Source organism: Lycorma delicatula, chromosome 8 (genome assembly GCF_047948215.1).
Source record: "Lycorma delicatula isolate Av1 chromosome 8, ASM4794821v1, whole genome shotgun sequence".
Lineage (NCBI taxonomy): Eukaryota > Metazoa > Arthropoda > Insecta > Hemiptera > Fulgoridae > Lycorma > Lycorma delicatula.
In genome coordinates, this window is record NC_134462.1 from 51,321,603 (window position 1) to 51,349,280 (window position 27,678).

Consider the following 27,678-nt stretch of genomic DNA (forward strand, 5'->3'; position numbering starts at 1 on the left):
TGTTTTATAAAAATAAAATTTATTGTCCTAAAATAGTTGGAAGTTAATCCATAAAAGTGAATTTTTTACATTCTGGTGAGATTGAGTAATTAGGTACTGAAACCTACTTTATATAAGTAATTTATTAGCATGAATAAAACCTGTGTGGATGGATATCATATGTGTTGGTGAGTGAAAAAAATCAAATATAATTGCTTAACCTACAGTGTATAATATATGTATAATGCATGTAGTGTATAATGAAAATCCAGCTTAAATAAAAACATTAAAAATTAAAAACCAATTATGTTAAAGTTCAGTGCAGAACCTCTCTCTCTTTTTCCTGTTTAGCCTCCGGTAACTACCGTTTAGATAATTCTTCAGAAGATGAATGAGGATGATATGTATGAGTGTAAATGAAGTGTAGTCTTGTACATTCTCAGTTCGACCATTCCTGAGAAGTGTGGTTAATTGAAACCCAACCACCAAAGAACACCGGTATCCACGATCTAGTATTCAAATCCGTGTAAAAATAACTGGCTTTACTAGGACTTGAACGCTGTAACTCTCGACTTTCCAAATCAGCTGATTTGGGAAGACACGTTAACCACTAGACCAACCCGATGGGTCAGTGCAGAACCTCTAAACAGACATTTCTGAACTCGGTTCCACGAATTACAAAAATTGAACCAAAAAATTTATGTTTTGAAAACACAACTATTTCATATAATATTGTTATTAAGGAATTGTAATAGTATGTTACATTAAGCTTCATCCTTATTCTGCCACTTATATTTATATCCATAATGTTCCATTTTATCTTTGAGTGCTTTTTGTAATTTTTCACTAACTTGAATCCTTTGTTTTTAAGTATTTTTTCAGTAGTTCTCCTTTTATTTATGTTTTACACTTTTCAGTCTTATTCTTATCATTAAGGTTTTAAAAATTATAATTGTAGAAAATAAAGATAAGCTGTGCTTATCATTTGATAATTTTATTTGAGATTAAAACAAAAGGATGGAAAATTTAAATCCAGGTAGCCAGTCTCTTGATGGAGACTAACAAAAATGTGTAACTCTGACAAAATATTGAAAGATAATTTTTTGGAAAATTTGATTGGCGTAATGCGTTCTTCATAGTCTTATCATTTTCCTCATATTTTGTATTGTAAATGTTAACTTTATTTTTTTATTAATTTTGTTTTACAGATTGATTGTGTAAAGATCAACCTAGAAAGTCTAATGTTTAGTTTTCATAGATCTTTTTCCTATTTTCTATTAATTGAGTTTAATTTTATACTCCTCACATACAATTTTATTCCTTTGTCACACACTATAATAGTTTAGTTAAAATAATGCTATGATTCTCTGTATAATCAATTTATATTGAAGGCTAAAGTAAATAATCTTTCCAATTAAGTTGTCCGAGCCGTATTTTGGTGCATTCTGCTGCTGCATTCATTCATACACAAATTTTAGAATTTTAATGGTGAAAAGTTATGTGACAATAAATTTTTATTCATTGTTCTCTAAAAGACAAAAAGGATCTTTCTTACTGAATTTCTTTGTCTTGGAATCAGTTTCAATGAAATTGTATATTTCAAAACCCTAAAAATAGTTTGATGAGGAATTATTTAAAACAAAAGATGTAGACTGCTGTCTACTGATATTTAATTTTAACACTGTAATGCTTGATCATTCACATAGCTAATAAAAAAAAAAATATTATTGATTTGATTTAACAATATTTTGATCACCCTTTCTAGAGTTCAGCAGTCACCATCTGATTAATAAACAACAAAAAACACAAACGCAACAACAGAACTAACTAAACCTTAACAAGAAGACAAGTAGCCAAACAAAGTAAAAAAAAACTACACCGAAATAACAAAACTATAAAAATATTAAAACTAAGAAAATGATGAAGCAAGAAGCAGGGACAGCAACAGAGACAACACAAACAATGGAAACAACTCGAGCAGTATGATAACACACATTAACAAAAACATAGAAACTTAACGAAACATAATTATGAACAAAACATAAATGTAAAAGAACTTTGAACTCCCTATACAATCACCTAGGTCTAGGTGTCAGTCTTGTTACACAAAACCTCCCTTGCTTGCCTATATGCAGGACATTCATCTGACCTACAGTCATGAGACGAAGGCTTCCCAACATGGGAACAATTAACACAATTAGGAGGACCACCTTCTTTCCTAATTGGACAGTCCTTTGCATAATATCCCTCCTTGTTGCATTAGGAACAGAGATCCTTGCCCTTACATGCTTTGGCTATATGCCCTAATCCGGAGCACTGGAAGCACCAACTCACTAATATAATCCTTAATCGTGCAAGATTCATAATACACACATAACCTATCCTTCCCTAGAAAAACAGCATGTAACTGCTTGTCACATTCAACTATGTAATGTACATTACGCCTATCGCAGTTTCCTATATGAAAAACTATTTGAAACAATTTTTTTAAATCATCCTTTGAATATTTTGTATTCTGAGTCTGAACCGCATCCATGAACTCTTGCTCTCCTAAATCTCACAGGATGTCATAAACAATCATACAGGGTGTCTTTATTGAATATTAATCCTCTCATTTCCGTTGATATTTTGTTCAGTCTCACTATCATCCATTACAATCCTGACACCTTTCTTTCAAACTGAGAATGCACAAGCCTTCCTTCCTGGCATCTAAGTCCTTTATTACCTGGCCTTTAAAGGCTGAAGAAGTAACATCTGTAGATTTATCAATTAATAGTATTTTAGGCTTAGACTTTACAACATCAGAGGCAAGCTTCTTCACAAGTGGCAGTGTTGGTGGTGAAGCGGACACTCGTTCACGCATTCCAGCCCTGAAACCCTTGATATATCCCTGAAGTTGGTTGTTCCTCTGTAACTTTTAATAAATTTAAAAATCAAAGCTTACACATGCACAAATGTATGAATGTTCCACTTCTTTCTTTAACATTTTTAAGATTGCAAATTCTTCGTCCTCAACACACAGTCCATTGAACATGCCCACCAGTTTGCTAACAACCTCATTAGAGACTATGTCAGCAGAAGTTAATCGAGATTCCAACTTTCGCAGTGTTGCAGCCTCAGCCTTTGTGGCCTTTGTGGAGGGTTAAGTTTTGTTTCTCAGGACCTACAGAGGTACTGAATATCTCTACTACTATTCTAGCATCAAAATCAGAATCATTTTCTTCAGTTGCCACTTCATTAACATTCCCTTAGGTTTCCTAGCTGCTTCTGCTTTCTCAGACGTTTCCTCTTGCTGTCGTTTACGACCTGACACACCTTCCCCAGTGACAGCACCAACAGATCCACTATTGGATACATTACTGCTTTTTTCAGCAGCTACAGCCTCAACAACCTTTCTTTTTCCTGTTTAGCCTCCAGTAATTACCATTAAGATAATACTTCAGAGGATGAATGAGGATGATATGTATGAGTGTAAATGAAGTGTAGTCTTGTACAGTCTCAGTTTGATCATTCCTGAGATGTATGGTTTCCAAACCACACATCCAAAGAACACCGGTATCCATGATCTAATACTCAAATCCTTTAAAAATAATTGACTAGGACTTGAATGCTGGAACCCTCGACTTCCAAATCAGCTGATTTGGGAAGACGTATTCACCACTATACCAACCTGGTGGGTCAGCCTCAATGACCTGCCTCAATTGAACTTCCTGACCTGTCTTAGGTCAAGAAGTTCTCCTTTTCCTCTTGAAACTTAGCCGTTTTGGCTTCCTGAAGCTCTTTCTCCCTAGCCTCCCTTGCCTTTCACTGATAGTCCCTTTCCTTCATTCTAATTTACCTGTTTCTGCTTCTTCATAAAATATCTTTTTTTCATATGCCTTTTGTGCCCTTTTCTCCTTATCTGCTTTCCACTTAGGAAATTCAGGAGAAAACAGGGGAGAACATAGACACCGGTCATCCGAATCACTCACGCTGACAATAGAATAAAACTAAAATCAAAATATGTAAACAACTATGAGATGTTATCTCTAAAGTAAAGACCGTTTCATTGTAAAAAAATTTGTTCTGAAAACTTTATAAATATTTTTTATTTCTCTTAAACTACATACCCTCCTCTATGAATCATGAGACCTTGCCGTTGGTGAGGGGGCTTCAGTGCTCAGGGATACAGAGTAGCTGGACCGAAGGTGCAACCATATCGGAGAGGTATCTGTTGAGAGCCAGACTAAGGAATGATTCCTGAAAGAGGGCAGCAACTCTTTCAGTAGTTGTTAGGGGCGTGAGTCACAATGACTTAAACGGCCATATCAACATCACTCAGTCCTCCGAGTACTGCGCAGCTGAAAGCAATGGAAAACTACAGCTGCTTTTTTTCCAAGAAAATGTGGCTCTCTGCATTTTCACACAACAATAATGGAGGCGCCTTCCTTGGTAAAATATTCCGGAGGTAAACTAGTCCCCTGTTCGGATCTCCGGGTGGGGACTGCTAAGGAAGGGGTCACCAGAAAGTTAAAAAATAACATTCTACGAGTTGGAGCGTGGAATGTTAGAAGTTTAAAAAAAGGTTGGTAGGCTAGAAAATTTAAAAAGGAAAATGGATAGGATAAATGTGGATGTAGTAGGAATTAGTGAGGTTCGGTGGGAAGAGGAAGGCGACTTTTGGTCAGGTAATTTTAGAATAATTAACTCAGCTTCAAATAATGGGCAGGTAGGAGTAGGTTTCATAATGAACAAGAAGATAGGGAAGAGAATAGAGTATTTCAAAACGCATAGCGATAGAATCATTGTAATGAGGATAAAATCAAAACCTAAACCGACAACGATTGTTAACAATATATGCCTACAAGCGCCCATGGTGATGATGAGGTAGAGTGTGTATACGAAGAGATTGATGAAGCAATTAAACACGTAAAAGGAGATGAAGATTTAATAATAGTTGGAGATTAGAATGCAAGCATTGGAAAAGGCAAGGAAGGAAATATAGTGGGTGAATACGGGCTGGGCAAAAGGAATGAAAGAGGGGACCGACTTATAGAGTTTTGCACAAAGTATAATTTAGTAATTGCCAACTACCAATTTAAAAATCATAATAGAAGAATATACACTTGGAAAAAGCCAGGCGATACTGCAAGGTATCAGATAGATTATATCATGGTTAAGCAAAGATTTAGAAATCAACTCGTTTACTGCAAAACTTACCCTGGAGCAGACATTGATAGCGACCATAATTTGGTGATAATGAAATGTAGATTGGGGTTTAAAAGCCAGAAGAAAAGGTGTCAGATGAATCGGTGGAATTTAGAGAAGCTTGAGGAAGAGGAGGTAAAGAAGATTTTTGAGGAGGACATCGCAAGAGGTATGAGTAAAAAAAGATAAGTTAGAAAATGTAGAAGAAGAATGGGAGAATGTTAAAAAGGAAATTCTTAAATCAGCAGAAGCAAACTTAGGCGGAATAAAGAGAACTGGCAGAAAACCTTGGGTTTCAGACGATATATTGCAGCTGATGGATGAACGTAGAAAATATAAGAATGCCAGTGATGAAGAAAGTAAAAGGAACCATCGGCAATTAAGAAATGCTATAAACAGGAAGTGCAAACTGGCGAAAGAAGAGTGGATTAAAGAAAAGTGTTCAGAAGTGGAAAGAGAAATGAACATTGGTAAAATAGACAGAGCATACAGGAAAGTTAAGGAAAATTTTGGGGTACATAAATTAAAATCTAATAATGTGTTAAACAAAGATGGTACACCAATATATAATACGAAAGGTAAAGTTGATAGATGGGTGGAATATATTGAAGAGTTATACGGAGGAAATGAATTAGAAAATAGTGTTATAGAGGAAGAAGAGGAAGTTGAAAAGGATGAAATGGGAGAAACAATACTGAGATCTGAATTTAAGAGAGCATTAAAAGATTTAAATGGCAGAAAGGCTCCTGGAATAGACGGAATACCTGTAGAATTACTGCACAGTGCAGGTGAGGAAGCGATTGATCGATTATAGAAACTGGTGTGTAATATTTATGAAAAAGGGGAATTTCCGTCAGACTTCAAAAAAAGTGTTATAGTCATGATACCAAAGAAAGCAGGGGCAGATAAATGTGAAGAATACAGAACAATTAGTTTAACTAGTCATGCATCAAAAATCTTAACTAGAATTCTATACAGAAGAATTGAGAAGAGAGTGGAAGAAGTGTTAGGAAAAGACCAATTTGGTTTCAGGAAAAGTACAGGGACAAGGGAAGCAATTTTAGGCCTCAGATTAATAGTAGAAGGAAGATTAAAGTAAAACAAACCAACATACTTGGCGTTTATAGACCCAGAAAAGGCATTCGATAACTTAGACTGGAATAAAATGTTCAGCATTTAAAAAAAATTAGGGTTCAAATACAGAGATAGAAGAACAATTGCTAACATGTACAGGAACCAAACAGCAACAGTAACAATTGAAGAACATAAGAAAGAAGCCGTAATAAGAAAGGGAGTCTGACAAGGATGTTCCCTATCTCCAATACTTTTTAATCTTTACATTGAACTAGCAGTTAATGATGTTAAAGAACAATTTAGATTCGGAGTAACAGTACAAGGTGAAAAGATAAAGATGCTACGATTTGCTGATGATATAGTAATTCTAGCCGAGAGTAAAAAGGATTTAGAAGAAACAATGAACGGCATAGATGAAGTCCTACGCAAGAACTATCGCATGAAAATAAACAAGAACAAAACAAAAGTAATGAAATGTAGTAGAAATAACAAAGATGGACCACTGAATGTGAAAATAGGAGGAGAAAAGATTATGGAGGTAGAAGAATTCTGTTATTTGGGAAGTAGAATTACTAAAGATGGATGAAGCAGGAGCGATATAAAATGCCGAATAGCTTCAAATAGACAAGCGAAACGAGCCTTCAGTAAGAAATATAATTTGTTTTCATCAAAAATTAATTTAAATGTCAGGAAATGATTTTTGAAAGTATATGTTTGGTGTGTCGCTTTATATGGAAGTGAAACTTGGACAATCGGAGTATCTGAGAAGAAAAGATTAGAAGCTTTTGAAATGTGGTGCTATAGGAGAATGTTAAAAATCAGATGGGTGGATAAAGTGACAAATGAAGAGGTATTGCGGCAAATAGATGAAGAAAGAAGTATTTGGAAAAATATAGTTAAAAGAAGAGACAGACTTATAGGCCACATACTAAGGCATCCTGGAATAGTCGCTTTAATATTAGAAGGACAGGTAGAAGGAAAACATTGTGTAGGCAGGCCACGTTTGGAATATGTAAGACAAATTGTTAGGGATGTAGGATGTAGAGGGTATACTGAAATGAAACTACTAGCACTAGATAGGGAATCTTGGAGAGCTGCATCAAACCAGTCAAATGACTGAAGACCAAAAAAAAAATCTACATACCTTATACTACTTCTCTATAATCGCCACATGAATTAAAACATTGTAGCAATACACCGACTTTAATATACCCTCGTTGTGTTCTTCTGCTCCCAGTCCATATAGCCACTGATTAACAGCATTTTTAAGTTGATCACTTGTGAATTGTTTACCACTGAAAAATTCTTTCAGTTTCTAACAAATGGCAAACAGAAGGAACTAAGTCTGGACTATATGGTTGGTGATTGTAAATTTTCCATCCAAATGTTATCAGTAAATCACATGTCGGACCCGCAACATGTGGATGTGCATTATGTGCAGCTGGATGACATGTCAGTCAGCTGCCCATGTCGCTGATTTTGAATGGCGCTCTGTAACTTAACTAGAGTTTCACAGTAGGCTTCTGCATTTATAGTCATTCCACATAGCGTGAAATCAATAAGCAATCTGTCAAACCAATCCCAAAAGACTGTGGCCATCAGTTTGCAAACAGCTGTGGTTTGCACACTGTATAAATTATTATTTTTTATAAAAGTAGAGAAAAAATGAAACTGTACAACTTATGTTTTGCCTTAATGATGAACTAATTAAAAATAAAAGTCTAAAAATATAATTTTATCAAAAATCTAGTAAATTTAAAATCTCCACATTTCACATCTCTACAGAAGTATATCCCAAACATAGCATTTCACAGTACATTTCTTGAATTCCAACTCCATCTTATTACATAATATATTTCTGTTGATTGCTTCCATAGCCATTAAGGTTCTGCTTTTATTTACTTTGCAATCTTATGTTAACATGGTACCTAGATGTATGCTGTTTTACTTGTTCAATTTTTTACTCTTTTTTGAATAACTAGTATCTGTTGAATAATATTTGCTTCATTTCCTAAAAAATCCATTTCATCTGGGAACTTGTAGAATTTTTTCCCTTCCTCTACACAATTTCCCTTCAACTTCCTCTAGAACATATTTGATCATATCTTCGCCATACATATTAAACAAGCTGATAAGCAGTATCCGTGCTTTAATCATTTCTCTAGATCAAACCACTCGGTTTGTGCATTCTTTATTTTCATAGTCTTTTTCTGATTCAGGTATAATTCTTTAATTAATCCTTCCAATCAATTTAATTTGTCTTTCCAACCAATTTTTTGCCTTTATTTCATTTGTAATCGAACACTAGAACTGTTTGTTTTTTTGTAATGAGTTTTTCTCATTCCTTTTTTTTTTATTAATTGAACATGTTACTTCTCAAGTAAAATAATTTCTTGATCTAATCTGTGAATGGACATGAAATTTTTTGAGACAGATTATGGAATGTTAGCAGAGTTTAAATAAAAAATTTCAGTTTGGTAATTTAAAATAAAAGATGAATAGGTTAAAGCAAGTAATTAGTAAGGTGAAAGGAAGACAAACAAGATTTTTGGTCAGGAAATTATAATTAGAATATTGTTTTTGACTGCCCAAAAAGGAGTGTAATGTATTTATGGTATGTATGCATGTTTGTTCCACTGTAGCTGCTCAGTGGCTGAGTTGATTTAGATGTATGACTCATGTTGTAATTCTTAAGTTACCGGGAGTGTCATAGACTATATAAAAATGTATATTTATATACATTACATGTATATATGTGATAGTGAAGATTTGCCAGTTGAAGCACTAACTTTAATGAATTGAATTAATGAACTTTGAGCCTTTATCACTGTGTGAACTGAGTTTGTACCAAATGATTCGAATCAATCAAATGAATAATATTACAAAAATAATAGACTTAAATTTATGTTAAATAAAATAATATTAAATAAATTATTAAAATTTCTGTTTAATAATTATGGGCTTTTGGTGGGGACTGTGTGTGAGTTCAGAATGGTGAGATGATGCGAGGCTAGATAAATCATCACCATCAACTGGTAACAAATTAGATATCCCTGAGACACTGTTTTGGAAGATGCAATAGGATGCTCTTATAATATCTCTACAAACAATCGTCCAATTTTGAAAATTCATACGGGATATTTGTTAGTAAGTTAACTTTTGCATGCATCAGGTATACTCTCTATATAATGGATCACATTTATTCAGAAATATTACATCTTTGCATCCAGTTTCCAATATTCAAATTGGGTATTTGCTAGTATAATACAAAATCACGATGAAACCAAACCAGAACAAAAATTAAGTGATATACTGAGAAATGGACCTTATTATTACACGACTGCCCAAAAAGAAGTGTAAGGTATTTAGGTTGTATGTATGTATATATGTTTCTTCAACCATAGGAGCTCAACGGCTGAACCGATTTAGATGTTTGACCCTCATTATATTTAAATCCTTTTTATCGTTTTTTTAAATCCTTATTTTATCAGAATTGTTGTAGGTTTATATATATATATATATAAATAATTTGAAAAAAGGTAACTAAATATAAAATTGTCACCCGCACGCTCTTTATCTTATAATAAAGAACAGTGACAGCTATCAGCTATGTTTTTTTAATAGTCTTGTTTTTTAATATTTATCTCTTATGATCAAGATAAATTTAAAGATGAAGTTTGTAATAGTAACTCAGATTTATACACCTAACTGCTTTATTAGAATAGAAGAGACATGAAGAAATTGATGATATGAGTAAAGTAAATGCTAATTTGATAGAACTGGAAGAGTGGAATACCCTCAATAAGAGAAGGAAAGTAATTAAAGATTATAGGATAGGTAAAAGCAGATGAATGAGAAACTAAGCTTTTAGAATTTCTCACTACATATAAATTTGGCTTGTAAAAACCCTTTTTAAAATTTATGAAGAGTAAAGATACATATAGAATCTTTTTTGGCATATACTGACCAGAAATGATTAAATGTATAAACTAAAAATAGTTTATCTCTAGCATGTCACAATGTTGAATATTTGTGGTAGTGATGACACATATTACTATATTCATTACTGGTTCTGTCCCAGACCTGTTTTTATTTATGTTTAATAATAATTGTTCTCATTCATCTTTTTCAGCTGATTTGTCTGTTCCATTAATTACGATTAACATTCCGTAATAAATGTTGTCTGCCAGGATGATTCTGTATCTACATGCAAATCTGATGCAGGTCTAATAAATACAATGTCAAAATATAATTAAGTCCTCTCTTATGAATCAAAGTACATTGTTAATTAATTTAAAATCTTCTCCATGATGTTTATAGTATTATTTACTCCTTTATTTCCCAGTTTCCTGTATGATTTATATTAATATTAATTTTTTATTTTCAGTGCACTTTTAGTTTATTTCTCATTTCACATCACCTCATCTTTAACATTTGTGCATTTAAGCACTTACTTTATTTTGACATCACGTTATTTTCTGGCATGTTACAATAGTACTCGCTGCTGATTGGACATGGTTGTTCCAAATAATCATTGTTCCGACCTTGTGAATAACATCATCATTAATAAAATTTTACAAAGTGTCAGTCAAAACTTCCTCTGGCCTTCTGCTGCAATGAAAATTTGTGACACTTGTTCTGCCAGATTTAAATTGTTCAATCCACTAATAACAATTTGCATAATGCACTTTTTACCATACTATTTTAATATCCTTGAGTGAATTTCAAATCAGTTTTACAGCTTTAGAAAATTAAAATCTTATAGCACACTGTTCTTCCACAGTACATGTTTCAAGCATATATGGCATTTTGAAATAAACAAAAGAGGTTACAAAAATGGATATTTTTTCATACAGCTTATTTTGTTGTCAGGGTTGCCAACATGAAAGTCCAAAAAGTTTATTTTATTTTATTAAATACTTTTTCTTGTTTTGTCATTTATCTCTTTAATTATTAAAAGACCCTCACTCATGTTTAAAGAGTTTTTTGTAATAACAATTACGTTTAAAAAACTGATCAAATAGTAAAAATTTTAGGTAACTTATTCTGAACATTTTGTCATCTTTCAGTTAAATTTTATATTAGTTGTTTAATTGCCTGTTTTTCAGGTGTATTAGAAAGATGGATCATCATTGCCCTTGGGTTAATAATTGTGTTGGTGAAGACAATCAGAAGTATTTTGTGCTTTTCACTGTAAGTTCTTTTTTTCTTTAATAAAATTAATTAAAGCATGTTTATTTCTATGTTTGTTGTTATTCAGTATTTTATAAATTCCAGTATAAACCAATTATCAATGAAAAGTCTAGTAAGACTTTCCCAAATAAGCATTCATATTATTATTTCTGTTTTCTCAGATATTTATTTAACTCTAAGTTATTTTACCTCTATCTTCTACTGATGCTAAGTTAATATAATTTATTATCTCTTGTTTTGGCGATTTATGACTTTTTTTTCAGTTATTAAAATGTTAGTTTTTCTTCCATTTTGGGGGGTCTTATACTTGATTTACAAAATTAATATTTACTTATTTTATGCATCTTAATAAACCTTAAATTGGTATGTTTGAACCAACTTGATAGCTTACACTGTTATTGTGTAATGATAATTATCACAATCGGTGTTTGCTCTCATTTTTATCTTTTACTTGTTAAAGGAATTGAGTGAAGTTATGGTAAGACTGAATTTTAGTTTCCTCTCAGTCAAAAAATTTGGTATAATCATATTTACTCTATTTATAGAAAAATATTGTATAAATATTTATAATTGTTTTATATTTATAAAATCACGAACTTCGAATAACTTATTACTAAAATTATTTAATTAAAACTATTTAATTTAATTAATTATTTAATTAAAATTTTTATTTAATTAATTTATTTAAAATAACTTAAATTATTATTTTAAAGAAGTGTTTCTTCCTCTTCTGTTATATTTATTGGAATCATTATTTTATTAATATTTTTCTCTTATGGTAGAAGATGCAGTAAAACTGAGTAGCAATTCTGTTTATGAATATGTTTTTGTTTTTAAATTTATACATTCTTATTTATAATATTTAAATTTTATTAAATAAACCTCTCAGAACCATTTGAGATCAAAAAAGTACTATTCTAAGGCAATGGACTCTCACGGCTATTATTCTGCTAGCAAATGACATTGACAAAGCTAAAAGACAGATATTAGAACTTCAAAACATTGCAAATGAAATTGACCTCAAAATATCATTCGAAAAGACAGAAATTATGACCCAAAAACCAACAGAATTAAAATAAGTAAACATAAATGGTAATAAAGTCAAAATAGTAACCCAATTTAAATACTTGTGAGAAATAATAACAAACAATCTACATGAAAAAACATCAATCCAAACAAGAACAAACAAACTAACTAAAGCACAAAAATTAACCTGGTGCACCTACAGTAAAAAATGTATATCAATAAATAAGACACTACACAATAATGCAAAAATAAGACACTACAACACAGTAACATATTTTGTATGTCATGTACTGTGTATGTACACAACAGTACATACAACTAAAAACCACATATGCAGTAGAAACACTCCTCCAGCGGATTGAACAATCAAAGAGTGACAGGCTTCAGAAAATCAAACAAAAAATTGGAAAAACCTTCATCAACAAAAGGTCCCAGAAAGACTTGCAATGGTGAATGGTGCCCAAAAAAGTTGTGTACAAAGTTAAGACCCCATCACTGATACCATGCATAAGAGAGAACTAGGATTCTTTGGACACATCATGAGGATGCAAGATTCAAGACTTCTGAACCAGCTAGTGGAGTACAATCTCTACTCGAAAAATACCTGGACAGGATGCAAATTAGTTAGAGAAATAAGAGAGGATTTGAAGAAAATTGGTCTTACACCAAAAGACACCACAGATGAGATAAAACTAAAAAAAAATATAAGGACAAAAAAGCTCATGTCACCACTTACAAGAAAGAAACTCACAACATGAACATTTTCAACATCAATAAGGGCACTGAGATCAGAAACGTATGAAAAATACTGGGAGGACAGGACTGCAAAGCCCAAACATTCCTCTGAGACAATTCATTGATTGCCTGTGTGGGTAGTGGCCCATCTTGTTGAAACAATAAATTTTTGGTTTGATTTCGAAGTTCATTAACTTTTGGTAGTAGTAAGAAATCGCGTAACATTTTTGCATAACGTTCAGAAGTTACTGTAACTGATTGCCTTTCTACTCAAAATTTACAGCCCTATTATTCCAAATTCAGCAACTGCACACCAAACTGTAACATGCCCATGAAGTTGTAGGGAACTATTTTCTGCCCAGAATCAAAAGTTTTGTTTGTTAACACAACTCAATTGAAAATGGGCTTCGTCACTTGACAACACAATCGAGTTCAATGGAACATTTTCCAGAATAGCCTGGCAAGAAGCAATATGATTAAATCAGTCATGTTCATTTAACTGCTGCACGACTATCACTTTGTAAGGATGAAAACTTTTTAGGTCGAGAAGAATTCTCCTTACAGTCTCACTGTTACAATATTTTCAGGTGTTCGAACGTAGCCTACTTGGTGGTATCTTCTTCAAAGCTGAACTGGTAGCTCAAAAAAAATTAGACACAACTTGGTTGTCTTCTTATCTGGTAAGAAGAAGTGTGAACAAAACACTTCTGGCAAGAAGTGTGAACAAAACACTTCTGGCAAGAAGTGTGAACAAAACAATTGCTGCATCTTGATAACAGAATATAATTTTTAAAATACATTTCAATAAAGGTAGCACAATGCTCACCACTCCCCGCCATGGATGTAACATGGCAAGACATACACTACAAAATGGCAAACTGACACCACGCCGTGTACTATTAACGGTCCACCAGCAGTGGTGAAAAATCAGGGAGATATTTCTACTGGACTCTGTATTTATGTTTTTCTGCATTAATTTTTTCATTAAAACTTGAATTTATCTAAAGTAGTACATTGCAATTTATAAAAATGGACAGTATTTTTGTGTTTTTTTTAGTATAAATATAATTATATTTATAAATATAGTATCTTACAATATTACAGTAATAAATAGTTAGTAAATTACAGTATTACTGTTATATTAATTATTTTCTACTTATAAAAGAGTAAATAGATTAACACAAAAAAAAGTTTAGTAATTTATCTTATTGTATGAGACTCCCACAGCCCAAGCACTCATGAGTCTTCATGGAGGAACTTAGAAATTTTAAATGGAAAGGGACGTGTAAGGAATTGTGACATATACTTTTAAAGGGCACTGAAAAAAGTGAGACCACTTCTTGGGGTGTATTATACATGAGAACCTCAAAATACACAAATCTGATAAAATGTTATAATATTATCCTAGAAAATCTCTGTTCTTTCTCCACACATTAATATTGTTTAATGAAATTAAAATTACTTTTTTTTTTTTTACAGTAGTTAATTTGTTTTTGAAATTATTTTATTGTGTACCATTTGCGTATTGGAACTGTTTTAAAAGCTTGACTCATCATGTATTAAAGATGGTTTATTATTTCATTTTTAATACTTCTTTTTTTATATGTAGTAGATTAAATTTTTATATTTATATTTTTTTCTTATTGTATGTTTACAGTTTTACATTGCTTCTATCTCAGTGCATTCCTTATTTCTTGCTGGTAATCAATTTTATACGTGTATACGTGTTGAATGGAAAGATTGTTCTACATTTTCACCACCTACTACTGTAATTCTCCTAGTCTTCCTTGTATTTGAAGCGCTTTTATTTGCTATATTTACAGCTGCAATGCTTGGAACACAACTTCAAGCAATTTGGAATGATGAAACTGTAAGTTATTATTTAATTTTTTTCATACATAATTAAATAGCTTATTTACTATTCTCTAAATCAATAATTATTACTTTAATCAGTATTACTTTCTAAAAAAGAAAAGAGGTTTGGATGCTTAAATCATCAAATTTCATTTTTATATTTTTTAACGCCTTTAATAAAATAACATTTGTCTCATTGATTAAAAATTTGAATAAAATTTGGATGCACTTCTGCTCCTAGTTTTTTTTGCAATTTCCAGATAGAAAACTGAGTTCTTGGACAATTCCACAGATATAAAGATCTGCAAACTCACCAAGCTCCAATAAAAAAGCAGCTGCTCTGCTGGCTACAAGTTCCATTAAGGCTCCAGGATAGCTGACCCAATCCTTTGGCACTTGTCTAAGAAAGAAGAAGTAGTTTATAGGGAAATGAGAGCCTACTAAAAAAACACAACAAACACTTAAGACTTTGACACTTGTCTCAGCTTCCTGAGTGATTGCCTTTGATCTCTGATTGAGGTTGATAAAAGTAATAATCAGATGCTAATTTTACTTGTCAGATGTTTAACAAATCATCACAACAAAAATATAAAAAATATTCTTTTCTTAATCAGACTTTTGGAAAAATGTTAGGAGTTGATAAATAAAAAAAAATGAAGAATAATAAAGTTTTTAAAAAATATGTAAATCCAAACACAATTGGTTGAAATCTACTGAGATAATATTCTCCACCGGTGTGATAAATTTAGAGTATATATATATATCATACTTTCATATACTACTTATAATTTAGCCTTAATGCTTAATGATTTGTTAAGATTGCTGATTTTTTTAACAAAACTAATTTTAAAATTAAATTAGTCCACTTGTCAGGTTTTTATGTATCATAAGTAGACATTTGTAAGCACTAGAAAAAAATTATTAAATTTTTTTTCTAATCTTTTGCTGATCCTTTGTTTTAACTGGTAAAAAGCCGTTATTAGAATAATTTTTAACTTAATATTTCTGCTTTTTAGGGTATTGAACAGTTAAAGAAAGAAGAAGCTCGTTGGGTAAAAAAATCTAGGTGGAAAAGTATACAAGCTGTTTTTGGACGTTTTTCAATAGCATGGTTTTCACCATTTACAAGACCTCCTCCAAAAGTGAAACTAGATAATTATTTATATTCTGTTTAAATCAGTTAATTAATAGTTATATTTAATTTATGGTTAGGTATATGTTATGTATAGAATAATTATTTTAATTATGTAAAATGTCCTCTATCATTTACCGTTATGTACAGTATAAAACTTAAATAATTTAAATGATTATATCATATGAAGTATGTTTTTCATGGTCTAAGTGTATTTTTAAAATGATATTTATAAATGTGTGTATGCGTCTCTCTGTCAGTATTCATTTTTAAAATTGTAAATGAATTTTGTTTTGATTTTTATTTTTACTTACGGTAAATTATTTCATGCAATTTTTGTGTAAAGGTATGTTTATATGTATTTTTTTATATCATAAGGGCACTAATTTACTGTCAGAAACTGTCTGAAGATTTTACAGTCCATTAAATTATGCACAATCATGAGACAATTCATGATCATGTCTCTTGGGGATGAAATTAAAACCTGACTTCACTCTGCATTTAAAAATAAAGAATAAGTTAAACTGCATTATGAGGTGCTACCAGACAAAGCTGTAATGTATTTAAAACTTAGTAAATATTTTCTCATAGGAATGTTCATACCAATTCTATTATTTCTTTTAAGACTGTGAGCATCATAGAAGTCCTTTATCGGCTTATCCACCATCTTTTGATTAATTATATCAAATCTTCATCCCTTTTACTTGATTTTTGGTTTTCAACTAAATACAAGTTATAGGTGTCTGAATTGGACTAAAGATTTCTGTCATTTTTGAGACCAGTACTGCTAAGAAGCTAGAATGGTATGCAAAAGACATGAAATCTCTAGAGGGAAAAGTAAGCTGTTGCATGTTGAGCTGGCTGTTAGGAAAATATGATTAGTTCTGTTAGTGTAACTGTGCATGATAGGCATTTCTTGGTGTAATATTACTACTTTAAAGGGAAGTTGTTATCATTGATTTCTTTTTAAAGCAGTTGCTGCATATTTAGGATTATACAGCACTATAAATAGTAAAAAGTTATGAAATTCTTGTTTAGATGTCTTTCATTTCCAGTACATTCTTGCCAAGTTTGAACAAATTTCATTTACATTCAGCTCTTTTATACCTGTAACATAAACTCAAGTAAAATCATGCTTAAACAGTAATGAAATTGTATAAATGTGGCACTTTTGATAGATTGGATTACAAAAGATACATATTGTAGATAACTGATCCTGGCAGTTCGTATTTATCTACTTTTTTCATTACAGTCAGATTTCAGGAATTTTCTGATCAGCCTATATAACAGCACCAAATAGTCAAATATTTTTGTTGAAAATTTACATCACTAAATATTTCCATGTGTACTAAGTACAAATTTATGCAATTTAACCAGTACTCTGATTTACATCACTTTGTTGGATATAGTTACTTTATTTTATTTTTTTAAATTATTGTGTTAGTTAAATGGTTTAGAAATTAATTATATGTAATAAATTTAAGTAACTTAGCTTATTAGAAAAAACTATTTCTTTAATTGTCAAATATCAGTTTCAGTAGAACCCTGTTAATCCAGTATTTGCAGGATCATACCTGGTCTGAATTTTGGAAAATCTGATTTAACAGAAACACATTATAATGGATCAAGAATAAATTGATAATTAAAATGTGTAAATTGCTTTATAAAAAAAACCAAGGGTTTTTGATGTTTTTCCATCATGTACATTCAGAAAAATTGAAGAAAAAAGGTAATATAACTACTGAAGCCATAGGTTAAAGGAAAAACTGTGCTGTATTTCTAAAAGGAGAAAGATTTAGTTTCAAATTATAAGTATAGAGATTTTATACTCTTATCATCCTGAATAAATTAATTAAAATTCAGATTTTCCATAAATATGTCCAGATAGATTATCCAGAAGTCAGAATTAGCTGGGTTATTTTGTATTTTATTTTGCTTTTATGAAAAAATTGTGTATTGCATGTTCTTACATAGTGATATAATGTACTAGAAAATCATTCTGTTACATCTTCAAGAATGGAATTTCAAATATTTTATGGATGTGACTAACTCTGGTGGAAACCTTATCTGTTCAGTTGATTTTCTAGGTTGAGATTCATAGATTCATTGGTAGAATAATTTAAATATCAAATAATGCCACAGAAAAAGTTTTTTAATTTATATTTACTAAATAAATTTAATGCTACAATTTTTATATACTGCATACAAGGAAAACATTTATGTATTTTTTGTTTCGTCCCTTATGTTACTATCTTATTGTGAGTCATGCATTTACCTATAACATGTATGAACAACATTAATTTAATAAATAAATATCTTATTCAGAATTGTGCATAACCTTATATAGTTCAAATCAGAAATAATGGATTAGGTACTATTGCACCAATAACTAAAGGAAATGATTTTAACATTTTTCTCCAAATATTGAGGGAAATCGTTGACAAAAGTAACAAAATATATATTCAGTTTCATCACATATAGTATATTAAATTTATTCCATTCGTTTAATCAGATTTCATTGAAAATCTTGTGAGTATTTTTTCTCTGATAAATAACTTTTGAGAAATTTGAAACAATTAAAGTTTTTGTAATAAGCATAAATGTTATAATTCTATAAGGGCTCAAATTGAGAATTAGAATTTCAGTGTATACCTTGTTATAAAGTCCATTTAAGAATAGGTATTTCTGGGTAGATATTAAAATTATTCAAATGCATAGAAGATTTAGCAGAAGTTTACTCTAAAAATATCAACTGGTATAATAACCACTGTCTGTACTAATCCAAATCCCCTTAAACAAGCTTGACTGTTTTCTGTTGCAGTTTGTTAAAATAAAGTTATTATTTTTATTATTTTGGTTAGGAATGAAAAAATTTTAATATTGATAACTAGCTTATTTGCCTTACATCTTGGTTTTTTTTTATACTACTATACATCTACTACATTATACTTTTCATATTGCATTGTAATAAATTTAAAAATCAAAACAGATTATTTGATACTTCTACATTAGAAAAAAATATTTGTGTAAATTTACAATTCAAGATTTTATTATTTGTGTTTTCTATAAGTATCACTCAAATGAAATTTAGCTATGATTTCATCAGATGTCTACGCAGCCCAATTGAAGTGTTCCATTCCAAAAGGTTTTAAGTGCCAGAAATGGAAATTTTACAGGAGAAGCAAAATATGTAAAACCTGTTGAATCATATTTTCATACAACTTAAATAATATAAGATCATAAACAAGCATAAAATAAAATAGAAATACTGTTTCTTTACACATTTTATTTTTATATATAGAAATAGAAAAGAAAAACTTACATGAATCCACAAAATGTTTTTACTCTTTTTTGTCACTGAATTTGGTACTAGACGCCAATCAACAATGTAACCACCAAACTAATAAAAACTGACATTAGAATGACAAAAAAAAACTTTGCAGTTCAACTAAAATATATACCAATAACTTCGCTTACAACTTTGACATAACTTTTTAACTAATAATAACTTTTCAATATAACAACTAAAATGGCATATACACAACTTTTATTTGGTAATGAAAAAACTTTTTAACCAGTATTTTACTCTTGATTCTACAAAATAATAAATAATAAAATACTGATCGATTTCTTGGCAAATACCATTATGAATATTGTGAATCAATAATATAGTGACTACAATACTAGGATATCAATACAACTAGAATGTCAAATACAACTGCAGTTAAATAATAATAATAAAAACTGCAACCAAACACTGCTAGAAATAATAGAACTTTTTTTAATCAACATTTGATACTGTTGCCAGCAGATCTTCATATTTCTTTGCAGGCTTATTGAGGAATGGGAAATTGCTCATTTCCAATTTCGTAGCTGCTGATAATCCCCCGGAATTATTAACTTGTACCAGATTATAGTTTTTGAAAAATCTTTTGCCACTACTTTCTTTAAAATATTAGTGTAAACCCATGGTGCTGTACTGGCATGGCCCAATCAAGCTCCCAATGATCCAGATATTTCAGTTGCTATTTTTAGTTCACTAACTTGAGATATTTTTAAAGCAGAAATTGCAAGAGTCTCTTGGGACAACATTTTCCAGTCCATGAATAGCGGTGATTAAATAATAACAATTTTCAATGAACAGACTTATATGTTTGGCCTACCCGGTGTTACGAGTATGTTCACCGTGGAACTACTCACTGTGGATAGGGCTCTAAGTATCGTTGGCCCTAAATATAGGAACATTCTTATTTGCAGTGACTCGTACAATGCTCTCCAGGCGTTGGAAAACCTTTATTCCGGACATCCTTTCGTCGTTGGCATTTATGATAAAATCACTGAGTTAGGAAAACGAAACAAGGGGGTAGGTTTTGCTGGATCCCTAGCCACGCTGGGATTCTTGGTAATGAGAGGGCCTATTCTGCTGCGAAAGATGCGTGTATTCAGCCTCCTTTCACCACCCGAGTTACTACCTTTGATTTTATTAATCATATAAAACAATCACTGCGAGCAAGGTGGCAAAGTGGCTGGACGGCTGCCGTCGATGGTAAACTTCGACGGATTAAAGACTCAGTGTTGCCGTGGGCCCTCTTGCAGGAACTCTTCATCGTGAGGAAGTGGTCCTCTGCCGGTTATGGTTGGGGCATACGAGGATCACACACGAATATCTATTGTCAGGAGGAGACCCACCCCTGTGCACACGATGCAACTGCCACATGACTGTGCACCACATTCTCGTGGACTGCGTATGTTATGCGGCGTTACGTCGTCAGTTAAATATACCCAGCAGCATTCGTGATGTCTTGGGCAATGATGGCAGGGTTTTGGAGCGAATGTTTTTTTGCGTAGTACTGGGTTACTGCAAAGAATGTAATATACTTATATATGTTTTCTGTAAGGAGAGTTTTTTGATAATTTTAATCTTTATTTTCGATTTGATTTTTTAGTTCTATGTGTTTAATTTTACTATCCGGGGTGGGGATTTTTGCACAACCCATCAGAGTTAGGTAAGTTTTTATAATTTCTTTATCACTTTCTCTGTGATATTAGTTTTGGGTTTTATTTTGCCTTCTTGGCTTGTTTTAGTACATTTTTATTATATGATTAATATTACATTTACACCTTGTATAGCTTATTATTTTCGAGTTATATTACCCTTTTAATAATAACTACCAGGCGATGATAATGCTCAGGTGTTTTTTGCCCACAAACAACCAAAAAATAAAAAATAAAAAAAAATAACAAATGGATTGTCTGATTTAACTGCAACAATTAGCCTTTCAGGTCTCTGGCTACCTGAGATGAGGATTTATGTTTCTTTTTTTTTAAAAAGAGCAAAGTCTCTATCGCATGACAAAAATTTATGACCACAAACAGGAAACTTATGGACAATTTCATCAAAGTAATCTTTAGCAACTAGAGTAAGAAAATACACGGAACATATTGATTTTTATTTTGTGCTGCGCAGTTATCTGACTACAGACCTAATTTTCTTGGTAATGGTTTTACTGTATCTCTAATAATGTGAGAAGTAAACATATTGAATAAGTAACTTACCACTTCACTTAAACTATGCCCACCACAAGTTTCAGGCAATAAGGTCATTATTCTGATATTTTTGTTTTCAACATGCACCACTATGTTCCATGCATCAAATTGGCTATAAAACATTTTGAAATGGGTTAAATGAGGCAGAAAGAGTTGCTGTTGCATGTCAAAAGACAACTTATGTTTCTTCATTTGTTTTACTCATTTCTGAGTTTGCTTTCATTGCATCCTGACCCATTTCAGCACGGCGATGGTGTTTTTCTTGTTCAGTCTTGACCGCCTGCTTGGCTGTTCAATTTCAGCTTTGTCAGTTTTAATTTTCAGTTGGTTGCATTTATCACATGTGTCTGTTTTAGAGTGCATAAAACTTAGGTTAAAATGTTTACAAAAAACTGTGTAGTACCACTGATGGAAAACACGAAATGGATTTATATCTATTAATTCATATTGTCCTAAAAAATCTCAGTACATGATAGCTACTGATTTTTAACAATTCTTCAGTCGGGACACAGGAATTTTTTTATTAGGATTATCACTGCAACTGTTATGAGTTTCAGCAGTAGGATATGATATATGTTCTAAATTCTTAGGTTTCCATTCATTACTTTTTTAACTCTGAAACCATCATGATTATCTTTTAACATAATGACACCGTAAACAATTTTTTCTGTTAAAATCTTAAACATGCCTGTGAGTAATTTTGAAAGTATTACATAATGTGTTTTTGAAAACTTGAATTTCTGATTAACCCTTTAAAGGTAACAAATATTTAAATCTTCTTTGCCTGTAACTGTTTGCTGCATTTTTATAACGTCCATGTCTATGTCGTTTTATAAGAGGGGACAAACAAGGCCTTTCAGAAATCCTTGTTACTTATCATAGTTGTAACTCATAAAATTTATTAAATAGATCTATTAGTGTCGCATGAGTAATGTTTTTACGAGCAATTTGCACCCATAAGTGACCTAGAAAGATAAGAAAAAAGTTAGGTTAGGCTTGAATAAAATAATGTTATCTTTTCTAACAGGTCTTTATATGAGATTAACATTTTATATATAAAGTCAGATCAGCAAAACTTTTCAGTATTTTATTTTACTACAGCTTTTGCTTCTCTATAAAATATGTAAAAGATATTTGAAGTTAGAGCTTACTAGTATTGATGAAGTTTTTGCAGCTACAATATCTCATTTAACCAGTATACATTTCTCCTGAATTTCTCTTTCTTTTACCAGTATTTCTCTTCCAGTTATTTTCATCTATCTTTCTAATAATTACACTATTTTCTTCTAATTCCATGTTAATAAACACTACTCACTTCTTTGGTTACAAGTACAATCCAAAGTAAACGTATGGTTAAACAGCTGGTACTTATGATGTTATGGTGTTACAAAGCTTCTTTGCAAAAGGTACATCAAACGTTATGTTATTGCCACAAAAAATAATTCACTAAAAGCACTAGTAGTTTTATTAAATCTACAGTGGTATTTAGAACGTTTTGACGTCTTCATCTCAGTTTTGAAAAATATAGTTTTGGAATGGAACCCTTCAATTGGTGCTGGTTTTATAATGAATAAGGATTACATATTTTTTACTGAAAAAGATAATTTTGAGTGGTTCTTAGTATATTTTTAATAGTATGTACTATATTTATCATTAAAATGTATTTTTTCCCATCTCTTGAATTGTTATAAATTTATTCCAGTATTTCTTATTAAGATTTATGCGTAGTATTATTTGCTGTTAATAATCCCTTCTGATTTGTTATTATATAACTCATCAGTTTTGACAAAAAAAAAATGTAAAATTACATTCTTTAATATTTCTTAGTTTTGTTTTCTGTCAAAATAATATATTTTTATATTTTTGCGTAACTGTTTGGTGTTTACTCAATTTTATAGATGTACTAAACTAGTTGGCCCAATTTTTTTAAATATTTTTATGTTTTAGTTATTAAAAGCCTATGTTAAGACATTAGTGTATAATTTGTTTTCTTATTTTGTTTAAAATTTAATGTTTAGTTTGATAATTTGTTGCTTTTTTTGATATGAGGATAAAATTTTCTTATTGTAAATAATTTGGTTGATGATATGATACCTAGGATTTTTACATGAAGTGGTTATTTCTTTAATTTATTTTCTATTGAAAGGTGATTAAAATATTTGTATCATTACTCATTTTATAAACAGAAATGTGTTGAGTGATATACAATAAAAATATGGAAATGCAGTTTTTTCTAAGTATGAATATTATAAGCAAATTTTATCACATCATTTTTTTTTAATTTTAGTTATTTTCTTAAAAGATGAATTTTTTTAAGCATTTAAATTGGATTATTTATGATATTTAGATAGATAGAATATATTTTTAAAAAAAATCAGGAAGTGATTAATTAAACAGCTGTCAAATCAGTATACTGACTTTGTGCCATGGTATTGGACTAAATTGTTATGGACTAAATTGTTATGCATTTTTTCTTTTCTTTTTTTTAATTGACTAGTGTGCATCTTTTTTTAATACTAGATTAAGTTTAGATATTATTAAGTTCGTATATCACTATGTTTAATTTTTTTTTTTGTATTTTTATATATGTATTTAGATATGTTCATTTTCTCTTGATGATATTGCCACATAAGCTTGAAGCTTGGATATGGAAACAGAATTTTGTGGCACATGAAAAATGCCATACCTGACTGGGATTCAAACCCAGTATCTCCGGATAAAAGGCCAAGATGCTACCACTGTGCCATGGAAATCGGCAAATGTAAAAATATACTTAGATATTTATTTTTAGTTGCTATCCACTTTCCTTATTTATCTACCACAAAACTGAAAATATGTCTTTAATATTTAAAATTATTAAAGTATTTGTTTGCTAAAGTTCTAACCTGTAGCCACATCTGAATATTTTTAATATGATTTATTAATTTTAGACCTCTTTCAAACAAAAATTAGATAAGAGATATTAGTTTAAATGTTATGTGTCTTGATTATTAAGAATATTGTTATTAATTTTTTTTCACTGAATACAATCTTAAAACTTGCTGTAAAAATTGGTAGATTGACTTATTGGATCAGAATATTCTGTAACTGAAATTCAGATTTTTCAAAAATCACTAATAAAAAAATATATTACAGGTAAAAGCATGCATATACATTTAGGCAATTGCACTTAATAGATACTTGTGTTCAAATATTTGTTAATAGTAATATTAACCATACTGTTTCATATACAGAGAAATAGAACAGTACATCACGTACTTAATAAAAATAAAAATTCTTGTAGGGGAGGTATGTTAAAATATTTTAATTTCTTTAATCCAGTGGCCATACACATTATTTATAATACATGTATGCATTATTTATAATAACTGTATGAATCATATCTCTTGTTCCAGTTTCAATGTGTTACTTTTTTCTAATATAAATAACCGTGTAAAATTGAACACAACAAAAAAATATTTATCTTTTTATTTTTGTATAACACATATTCATAAAGTAAGAGCCGTTTTAATCATTAAAGAAAACTAACTCATGAGAAAAAGTTTTTTTTTTGCAGTTTTACTTTATTACATATCTACTTCACTTTTCCACATAATTGCCATTTAGTTCTAAGCACTTATCGTAATGCTGCACCTTTTTTCTTTAACCCGTCAGAAGTTCACCACCTGGGAATTGAACCAGTTTATAACAACAACCTTGAGTTCCTTGTCATTTTCAAATCATTGTTTTAAAAGATTTGTTCTAAAAGATAAGCTGCTACCTTCTTTTCAACAGTGAGTCTCACTGTTGCTCTGTGATATTTTTGGGTACAACTTTCAAATAAATTTTTCTCATTCCCGGATCTTCAGATATTATTAGATAGATGTTTTTTGTAATAATTTTCACTATTCCAATCTTCAATCAAATCATACAAAATTTCACATATCCTGGCATTTTGGCCTCTGTCCATGAGATGAATGTTCATCTGTTGCGTTCTTTGTATTTAAAATTTGTACTGCCTTCAAAAAATATTTTATGCCTGTAAAATACTTGTGCTCTTGACTTAACATCGTTTCCAAGAGCCTCTTAATGCTTACTGAAAGTTTTCACAGAATCGTCAGTTTAACACAGAAAGAAATGGCATATCATTGTGCAATATTTCTCAATTCCATTTCCATGACAAGAAAGGAAAACATGTCTTAACATATTACACCACTACTCAGAACTAAGAGGTCACAGTGATGTGCCATTTGGATTCATAATAGCAGGAAGTATATAAAGCAAGAAGTGTATTGTATGTAAAAGTATTGTATTCAGATGAGCAAAAATGTTGTTTTTTTTTTAATCAGTAGTATAGCTCAAGAGATATTTGGTTGATTTTTTTTAGTTTGAACATTTTTTTACCCCTCCCAAACTCTGTATTTCAGAAAATTGTAGATAGATTTTAAAAATAAAAATAATTTGATATTTTTTGTTATATTTCTAGTATCATGTTTTGTTACTTAGCTAATATAAAAACCTTTAATTCTTGTGTGTATATTGCAATGTTATTAATATTAATATACTATAGATATTATGAAAAAAAACTTGTCTTATATATTACTGTGATGTTTAAATAGATAAGTATTTTTAATTAAAAAAAACATTAATTATAAAAATAATAGCATATGTTAAATCAACAGTACCATAATTTATCTTTTCTTCTCTAAACATTATGCGTTATTTAAAGAGTGAGTGCATGTGTGTTAAGTAAATGTAATAATGGAAAATATATTTCCTTATGTATTTTGGTGTGTGTGTGTGTGTGTGTGTGTGTGTGTGTGTAAATAAATGCAATATTAAAATGTTATTTATCTATATACATATATAAAACAAATTTTTGAACACACTTAACTCAGAATTTTTTATTTATTATATTTATCCATTATCAGTAATTTTTATGATTGCAGTATTTAATTTTTTTTGTTTTTATGCACTATACATGTATGATAAAGTACCTTTTATAAATATAACTTATTTTTTAAACTTTCTTGTAGCTTAATTATGTTTATAAATTTAGAATTCTAATCCTTGTACTTTTTATAGGATTTATTAAAATAGCTTTGAAAATGCAAAGAAGATAGGTCGTTAAAAAATGATATTAAACAAAATGGAAGAATATCAGGACCTGAAAAATTTAGCTATATGTAGAAGTTAATGAAGACAGATTGGTGTGATGAGGGACCTGCTTCAGAGAGAATGACCTTATGATGATCTTACGTAGTTAATTGAAGGTCTCCATTATCACCTGAGTTAGTCAAATTAATGATTCCTATTTTATGACTTTTCACGATTAATTATTTTGTTCAGAAGGTAAATCATAGATAAAAATAAAATATATTTTTACTAAAAATTAGTATATTTATCTTAAAATTGTGAACAGACTAATACCCTTTTTGAATGAAACAGATAATTATGTACAACAAATAATCCCTCAATCTTTACTTTCTTAGATTATACATGTATATTTAAACAGTTTTATAATTTAAATTTTAACTTAAGAAATAACTTCTTCACAGTTAACCTTTTAATATGATTTTGGTTTAATTTTACAATGAAATAGGTTTACTCTATCTAAAGAGAAATCCCTCTACACATCACTATTTAAAAGATAAAAAATTTAATATACAGAATTAATTAAAAGTAAACCAATCAATTAAAAGTTTGGTAACAAATAATCAGCAGTTAAGTATTATTAAAATAAAATTATAAATAATTTAATTCATTTCTTTCATTTACATTTCTTATTTTTGCTGGAAATAATGTTGTCCATTAAAACGATTTATCATTTTAATAGGCATATAACTAGTGAATTTATTTTTTTCATAGCTAAAGGGTAATATTCATAAGAATAAAAATGACCATGTTAAATGCAAATTCTTCCATTTTGGAAGAATAAACAACATTGGAATATGTTGTAAAGCCTTTTTTGC

The 27,678-nt window shown here is 30.3% G+C and overlaps 1 protein-coding gene across 3 annotated transcripts in view; it reads left to right on the top strand.

Annotated features, from left to right (window-relative positions):
• LOC142328935 (palmitoyltransferase ZDHHC3) overlaps nt 1-27,161 on the top strand; it is a 52,145-nt gene extending 24,984 nt beyond the window's left edge. Inside the window, exons 5-9 of one of the 3 annotated variants that reach the window (XR_012757384.1) lie at nt 11,349-11,433; nt 14,852-15,064; nt 16,065-16,190; nt 24,324-24,488; nt 26,792-27,161. Coding sequence is in view for 2 of the 3 variants with exons in the window: in XM_075373114.1 (XP_075229229.1) it covers nt 11,349-11,433; nt 14,852-15,064; nt 16,065-16,190; nt 24,324-24,359 (460 nt within the window). In the remaining variant the exon portion in view is untranslated. Of the gene's footprint in view, nt 1-11,348; nt 11,434-14,851; nt 15,065-16,064; nt 16,270-24,323; nt 24,625-26,791 lie in introns of those variants that run through there. The other 2 variants (XM_075373114.1, XM_075373115.1) reach the window with 2 other exon arrangements.
• The last annotated feature ends 517 nt before the right edge of the window (nt 27,162-27,678 follow it).